We start from the raw sequence: 8,634 nt of genomic DNA, 5'->3' as shown, positions 1-8,634 counted from the left end.
GTGCAATTACCTGAAAAACTAGGCTTTTATTATCAAACACTCACCTCTTGTGGGCTCAGAAAAGGTTTTGGATGACTTTAGTTTTTAGTGGTGGTAATAATCTTGCATTTGCTAAATTGTGTAGCCGTGTTTCTGTACACCAGCAAAGCAAGTCTTAAATAATTTTAAGTTGGACGTGTTTCCATCAATTTTTTTTAAGCAATAAACTTGGCTGTGTTTCTTCAAAAAGTTATGGTATATGCAACATTTTTAATATCTGTAATTCAGTAGTAGAAGTAATCAACAGGAAACAAAACTTGAGGATTAAAAACAATAACTGTGGCGGATATCTATGGCAGGAAAACAGGAAAAGCTATATGTTAGCACAACGGTGACTCATGTGCAGCTGCTGCTCCGCTTACCAACTCAAAACATTTGTCACATAAGATAGCATAACTTCTTGTGTCTGTGTGCAGTGTTGGTGGGGTTAGGCAGGAAAAAAAAAGATTCCATTTCTCTCACATCACATCATGTAAACCCTGCCACTTTATTTAAAAATGGCTGGGTGTAAAAATACATAATTTAGTGAAGCATTCAGATTTTCACGGCTCTGTTCTGTCACCGTAGCAACTTAGATAAAAATTAGCCTTAAAAAGACTAAATTAGTCTTACTTCAAAGGTGGGAAGCCTAACTCTTGTTTTTCCACTTTTTCACTTTCTAACAGCACATTTTAAGGACTAGTAAGATACTGTACCTAACTAAGGAAAGAAATGTAATAATGTTTTATATCTCCAATCAGGCTTTTAAGGTGGAAATTTGGAGTTCCTATATACACTATAAGTAGAGCAATGGAGGTTCTGCTATTACAAAAAAACAGACAACATCAGTTAACCTATTTAGGCAACAGTTCTTAATGTTAGCTTCCAATAACTTAAAACAGGGTTTGTTGAACCTATTTTTGACAAAGTAATTGATCTATTATCTCCCAAAGCTTGCTTTCCTGTTACCTCAGTCTTCCCGTCTTTAATGCAATTTGGGCCAGTTCAGTGTATGACTTGTTATAAAATTGTGCCTAAGAAAAAGGATCATCACTAACTGCCCAACTGCAGAAAGCTGCTATTAACAGAGCTGTAAACTCATGCTTTAGAATAGTGCTGTAGTACTCTCATTTTACTGTATTTTTTTACTAAAACATGTGGCACAGTTTATAAAGACTTGAGGATACAGTGTCAGCTCATTAAAAAAAAAAAACATATCCTTTGATTTCAATAAGCAAGGCTTGTTGTTTTTGAAGCAATTAGAGAAAAACAATCTCCACCCAAAAAAAAAGTGTTGCACATTTTTGAGCCGTAAAGGTTAGTGCAAATTTTCAGGGAAAATAAGCACAGCAGAACTTCCCTCTGAAGGTGTTTGATCCTGTTGTTTACCACATGTTTTTTTTCTGGGAAGCCAGTTTGAAGATGATCTAATTGATCAGATTCTAATAGCTCAAGCAAGACAGCTAAAGATTGACCTGGTCAAGCAGTCACCCTTTATCTATTAATTTTAATAGTGTAAAAAGTGAAATAGTGATAAGTGAAATAATTTCTTAAAAAAAACTATGAAATGTCAATGCTATACAGTACTTTGCTTTTTTAAACGTCAAGTTTGGAGCAACCTTCAATGCCTGCAGGAGGTGAGAGTTTAATACTGGCACATAGGTTTTCTAATGAGTATCCTGTGGGGAGATGTTTCGCTACATGCTTTGAAACGTTATAGATTACTGATTATTACTGGTTTTATCTTTATGCTTCAATACTGCTGTACAACACTAAAAACTGTCCTCACAGTCTTCATTTTAAACCATGAGGAAAGTTTTTCCTCAGAGAAGTAGTTTGCATTTTTTCTACTTATTAACTGTTTTGTGCACATATTCACAGTGTGTTGCTACCACTAAGGTGTGAGTCACCCAAACTGATAGCAACCAAAGTGCTAAAAACTCTAAACCTGCAGTTTGGCAAATGTTTTGTGTCATTATTGAGTAAGGTAAAACTGTGAACTTTACAGGCTTACCAAATATCACTGAACACACTTGTTCCAAAAACAAATAAATAAAATTGGCAATACAGAACAAAGTGAGAGGTAGAGAGACATAGAACAAAAATAAAAAACAACATACCTCTGAAGCACAGTGTAATATCAGAAAACATAAAGAGACTGTAAAAAGCAACATACTGTCAGGCTCAGTAATGAGATGTGTGTTTTTGACTTCTGGGCTTGGAGATCCACATTTCCAGAACCCACAGTGGACACAGTGTCGGTTAATGTTATCAGACAAAACAGTAAGGCTGGTTCAAGTCCCTGTTGCATTTGATTTGACCAGACTCGCAGGGAGCGCAGCTTCCCTTAGAGTCAAGGCAGGTGGACGGAGCTGAAGGTAGGAGCGTGGGAAGATCTCAGGTGATGATGGGTTTCTTCGTAATGGAACATGGCAGCAATGGTGGTGAGATTGTTTGGGAGGGACAAAGCCCTGAGTGCGGAACAACAGTGCATGCTTCTTTTGAACTAACACATGCTTCACTTATTAAAAAAAAAAAAAGAAAAGAAAAGAAAAAAGGAATACGTACACTCTATAATAAAGAATGTGGCACCAAGGCCTAAATGTTTTTGTACAAAGTCATAACCTCCTGTTAATGCAGCTGAAAAATAGGAATCTAAAAGGTTTTCACATTGATCGGTATAAATATCCTCCTGAAAAAAGACTCCACTCTCCACATGTAAACATTTATATATCAAGAGATGTGATCTTGTGATGGATAAAGGAAGCAGAAAAAGAAAACAGACAGTATTTAAAAGAAAAAAAAAGAGCTTCCCCAGTTTGGACTCTTTTCAGTCTGACAGCTGTCCAGTTCTCTCTTCCCAGTGTGGCCAGGAAATCTCAAACCGCCACTATTACCCATCAAAACCACTAAAGTCCACAGAAAGTCTCCTCCCTAAAATTTCCCAGTTGGGGTCATCTGTATCATCGTTTATGGCCGAACTTTCCCCGAAGTCCAACAAAAGAGAGCAGGCGTAGATCGCTAAATGCTCTAAAGCTTCCAGTGAAGAATAGCTAGAAGAGGAAGCTGAAAAAAAGACAGCAAGACTCAGCAGAATTGGCCGGCCGACGCCAAGTGAGGGCCCTTCAGATTCGGCTTACCCGCCTGGTGAGGAGAGGGTGGATCGCTGGTGGCAGACAGGGGGTGTAAGGAGGTGGTAAGGGGCCAGGTTTGATCCCCCGGGTCCTCATGTAAGACAGAAACTGGTCTGGGATTTCAGCTAGCACTTCTTTAGCCAGACGAGCCATGCTGAGGATGTGGTTTCCCCGCCGGTCGATGTAATCTCTGAAAGGGACGAACTGAGGTGGGGGGGGCAACAAGTGGAAAGGAGGGGAGAGAGAAAAATAGTTAAATGAAAAATGATTAAGAAAGCAAAAGTACAGAGCAGATTGAAAGGGAGTCACAGGAGGGAAAGAAGGAAGGAGGAGATAGAGGCTGACTCAGAGGAAGAACGGAGCAGAGGGCCAAGCATCGCGACCTTTTCCCATCAATCACAAGCCCCACATTTCTCGGCATTGTGCCAAGCCAACAGCCTCACAGCCAGTCAACCGTGTCTGTGGGATTATTCTGTACCTGAACAATGTCCCTCTCTGCGTATCGTCCTTGGGATGAGATCCTCTCTTCATCCCCGTCCAGCTCGATCATTTCTATGGAGGAAAGCACATGAGTTTGGTGCTGTTGGGAGACTTGGAGAGAGGAAAAATGGTGTGGAATATGTGCATAATGTTTGTTCAAATATCCTGGGAAACAATGCTACATCTGGAATGATTGTGAAGAATATGCATCGCTTAAGGTTATGCCATAGGCCTGGAGGTTACACATAACTGCACTAAAGAGAAACATGATGGAGTACGTGTAAGCAAAGCCAGCGAAAAGGACCACAGGGAGATAACGCAGCCATGTACACTGGCTTCATACTTGGTTTAATTGTCGAATCCTATTGACTTTGCAGGCTCATTGCTCATTGGAAGTGAGCCGTTTTTGACAGAGGACTGCTCTGTCATTTGTAGGCTAAACATAAATGTGGGTGCTACAACAAAAAAGTCAGGTAAGGGATGTGTGAATAATTTATCATGGAAAAAAAAGAAGAAAAACATCACTTCTGGAAGGACAGTAGAAAATTCCCACATCGACTCTAGCTTCGTTTCTGTGGGGGAAGGGAAATTAAAAGGAGGGAAAGCGGAGGAGCAAAGAAAAAGAGAAGAACTGAACCATGTGGGAGAAGAGATAGGAAGTAAAAAGAAGGTCGGAGGCAAGAGATTACTGCATGCTAATTAATGCACACACAGAACAAGAGCATGCACACACAAGATCTTCACCCTGCTTACCATCAAACTCTGCTGGTCCAACCCCGACTATTATAATCGACATGGGCAGAGACGCAGCCTGTACAGGGCGGAAGAGGACAGAGCATGCACATCAAAGGCAGAAACATACAGTCTATTCACCATTTTGCTATCTTAAACACCGCAGGCTGTCGGTAAAACCCCCCTGCAAATGACTAACTGTATGGTAAAAGTAATTGAAAAGGGAGCTCAAGTGAAAAAAATCTACGCTATTGTTAAAACAGACGGAGTTCGCCCATTTCCATCTGCCCTCCACAGCGTGCTTCATGAAGAAGTTTCTAATTTCATGCATCTACAACTTTGTCTAAATCTCCAAAAGCTTGACAGCTTAAAAATGACTCCCATTTACGTCTCCCCTGGCCCCGAGGCTCAGCCAAACAACTGCCTGGCATCGCAATATTGTTTATTAAATCTTTGTCGAGTGGGACAGCAGAGTACAGTTCAAGTGATGAATGATGAATGAAAGTTTATTTAGCGTTTCATAACTTCCTGTGGTGTTAGATAGAGGGCCCAAATTGCTTGAGAAATTACAGGCGTATAACCTCCGTGGGCTTGTAAATAATTATTCTCAAATCTTGCTTTACTATATTGTTATATTACATGAGGGCACAGGAGGCAACCGGGGTTCCAAAACTATGAGCTTACCCAAATACCTACATTAACTCATTTGGAGGAGGTGGTAGCAGAGGAAGGCAGAGAGGTGACTGCGCCGACACCGCTCATCCCTCATCTCCCTCATTAGTGAAGATAAGAGAGTAGGAAGGCATAGCTTTTTATAGTGCTCCTTTCATTTTGTGTGTTTTCTAGTTTATCAGGCTCTCCCTTGGTGTCTTAATTATAGTTAGACCTCCAGGGTACCTCACATGTTTCACAGCGACATGCACAAGCAGCACATGGACCACTGCTGTCTGTGATATTATGAACCCCATTTGGTAACTCATTGTATGCTTAAAACAAAGGAAACATAAAGCTTAATCACACATAAATTGAATTTAAATGAGATGCTTTACTGTACATTGACTATGGACTCCTTGGTCTGCGCCATGTCTGTGATCACGCCGTCGGAGATGATGAGCAGGATGAAGTACTGCGAGCCGTCTGTCACTGCTGATGCGTACCTGGCATGTGAAAAGACAGAAGGCCAGAGGTGAGATAGGCTGAAATGAAAAATAGATGCACACAGATGGAAAGCCTGCATTTGTCCATAATAACGTTTCATCAAAGAAGAGAAATCTGACTTTTTACTTCTCTGCTAAAACTCCCAAGCATTATCCAACGCCTGGTACGCTCTCTAGTTAATTTGTCCTGGGGATTAAGTTTATAGAAGCATCAATTTTATGAATGTGCAGATATTAATATGTTGGAGTAGCCCTTTAAGGAGGCCTCCAGTCTTAATTACTTTACTGCAGGAAAGCTCATAATCGGAAATTACACATCAGAGATCAATAAAAACCCAATCTTGTTTCACTGCAGATTAATTGTTCAATTATAGTGTTGCTGCTTCTGTCAAATGTAATGTGTGTTATGTGAAATGTAGAATGAGTGTTTTCTGTTGACTGACTGCTCAAATTATTTTTCGAAGCACAATGAGACGCAACAAATGAAAATCCTCTGATGCTTGCATGTAACAAACGCAGGACACGGACTGATAAAATCCCAACACTCAAAGGTTTATTTGGCAGAGCACAGATAAAACACAAGTCATTAGTCCAAGAAGCAAATTTACAGCAAACCTTTCTCCATCTATACTCAATTGACACTTTATTAGGTACACCCATTCAACTCTTTGTTAACACAAATACTTGATCAGCTAATCACATGGCAGAAACTTTATGCACTTAGTCGTGTAGAGATGGTCAAGATGACTTCCTGAAGTTTAAAACGCCCCTCCTGTCAGCTAAGAACAGGAGACTAAAATTCACAGACTCACCAAAACTGGACAACAGAAGATGGAAAAACCTTGCGTGGTCAGATAATTCTCCCTTTCAGCTGCAGAGTCAGAATTTAGTGGAATCATGGAAGCATGGATCCATCCCCTATGTTGTAACAGTTCATATGGTGGCTGGTGACTGAATACAGAGTGAGTAATGATTGACTTCAGCCAGTTTTAGAGAACGGGGGTAGTTACTAAACTAAACAAGATGTAGCGCCTCACAACTGTGTCACCCCAAAGGAAAGAGATCTGGTAGCAGCCCTGACAGTTAATATGTGAACACAAACATTTCTGTATCAGGAGAAATAAAAATTTCATAAAGCACATCAGATGCAGCACATTCCTTTAAAGTGTATTTCATAACAAAATAAATATTAGAAGTACCGAGGTTTGTGACTGAAACAGACGTGCATTGTTGAAACTTAGGCTCTGGTCTAGTTTATTTCGCTTCAAGCTAAAAAGCTGTTTCTTTGTTAGATGAACTTGCATTAAACACTTGAAGAGATGTATCAGGACAATGTTTTGTGAGTTTAACAACACTCTCATGCCACACAGTCAGCCAGTTAGGAATTTGACATGACATAGAGTCTCTTTTTTAGCCAGCGCCTTCCTGGCTTCCAGTCTGATGCTCCACAGAAGTTAGCGCCTAACAATGCTGCTATTCTCAGGCTGAGTGGGTGGACGAAGCTCGAGGAGAGATGGGCTCTGAAAGGCGATGATGAAAGGTGGGAAAAGTGCTTGTTACAGTCAGTCTTGAGGATCATCAGACAAGATCTGGCAACAGGGGACGTCAGGTGGGAGTAGGAAGAAACTGTACGCTACAGAAGCCAAGAACTGTTTATCAGTTGTTAGGTTGGTAAATTAAGAAGCTGCGGCTGACAGTTTCTCTTAGTGTTTGCTTGACTGTACATTCATTTGTCTAAATATTTAAAAGAATGGAAGAGAAGCTTCTTTGCCCCAATAGAATTTTAAATTCCCAGAGGGGATCGTATGTCTCATATTATTCGGGTTAAAGTTTTTCCATGACTCTACAGGAATTTCTGTACTTTTTATCTGTAAAAAGGTGTGAGGTTTGACATTTAGTTATTCACAGATCTGCTTCTTCCTTTTTTCCCCTTCTGCTGCACTTCAAGGCAGCGCACCAGTAACCATGAAGACTGCCTACTCCTCTAAACCACCGTGATGATTACCCCTCATGTCCGAACCATTACAGCAGGCACTGATTTCTCTGATGTGATGGAGCTATTTGCACACCTATTTTAATCTCCACAGATCTCTGTACAACAGCCAACACACACGGCTGGAAATGCACCAAAGCTGACTGATCTAACGGGATATTTTTCCCTGCTGAGCTTTATATTTCATCGTACTCTGTGCTATTTTCATGCGTCAGCCCACACATTCCTCAGTGGGGATTTTAGCGGACTTACCTGGCCACGTGGTTAATTACAGGGGAGAAGTGGGTGGGCCCATAGAGACGCACAGATTTTAGACTCTGGTAGTATGCCTCCATCACACCATCGATTCCACTGCAGTATGGATTCTGTGGATTTCCATTCTGTGTGAAAGTGAAGAGACAAACGGCATGAATGATGCGCAGGACTAAGAAATTCAGACATTAAGTAAAACATTTTGCCAAATCAGGGTAAACCTCTTCACAACAATGTCTACTTTTGCTGCCTCCTATCTGAAATGACATCTCCAAAATGAATGAAGTGTATCTTAACAACTAGAAGGGCTATATATCTCATTTTGGTCTGAAATAAAAGCCATGACATGTGAAATTACACATCAGAATCAAGATATGTGTTACTGTGTTAGATTAAAGTCACCTGGAACAAAGTAGAAAATTTTAATAATTATCTCCTCCTAAAATAAAAACTTACTTTCAGTAAAAAACCAGAGGATAGTAGCCAAACTCATCTAGGAATTAGTAATGTTACAAAAAGTGAACTTGAGCAGTTTTAAATCATTTCTGTATGCAGTTCTTCACTTCCTTTATAAGCTTTACTTTCTCTGCTGCCTTTAATTCTGTGAATTTTACTGTAAAGCAAGTCTTCTCCTTCCTAATTGGTGCCGCTTCCTCTTCTGTGGGCTGAACAGCAGGAGCAGCGGATCCAGCCATCGCCCCCAACGGCATCATCCCAACATCCGGAATGATGAAAGTTTTCTTGAGGAGCTCATTAAGGTCTGACACCTCTAATAAGGTGAGGCTGGCTATGTCACTGACAAGTTGTTGGATTTTGGGGGAATACTGTTTGGATGCTCCATCTAGTCGGGAGTGGCAATAGCATCTGA

The 8,634-nt window shown here is 40.6% G+C and overlaps 1 protein-coding gene across 1 annotated transcript in view; it reads right to left on the bottom strand.

The window, feature by feature from the left end:
* Positions 1–1,423: 1,423 nt before the first annotated feature.
* Positions 1,424–8,634, bottom strand: part of LOC121647077 (copine-8-like) — an 88,772-nt gene continuing 81,561 nt past the window's right edge. The window contains exons 16-20 of the mRNA XM_041996234.1: positions 7,767–7,894; positions 5,419–5,521; positions 4,386–4,443; positions 3,631–3,704; positions 1,424–3,356 (exon numbers count right to left, since the gene is read on the bottom strand). Of these exons, the coding sequence (XP_041852168.1) occupies positions 3,144–3,356; positions 3,631–3,704; positions 4,386–4,443; positions 5,419–5,521; positions 7,767–7,894 (576 nt within the window). The 3' untranslated portion in view covers positions 1,424–3,143. The remainder of the gene's footprint in view (positions 3,357–3,630; positions 3,705–4,385; positions 4,444–5,418; positions 5,522–7,766; positions 7,895–8,634) is intronic.

This window comes from Melanotaenia boesemani, chromosome 10, assembly GCF_017639745.1.
Source record: "Melanotaenia boesemani isolate fMelBoe1 chromosome 10, fMelBoe1.pri, whole genome shotgun sequence".
In the NCBI taxonomy this organism is placed as follows: domain Eukaryota; kingdom Metazoa; phylum Chordata; class Actinopteri; order Atheriniformes; family Melanotaeniidae; genus Melanotaenia; species Melanotaenia boesemani.
This window is presented reverse-complemented; position numbering and strand designations above follow the sequence as displayed.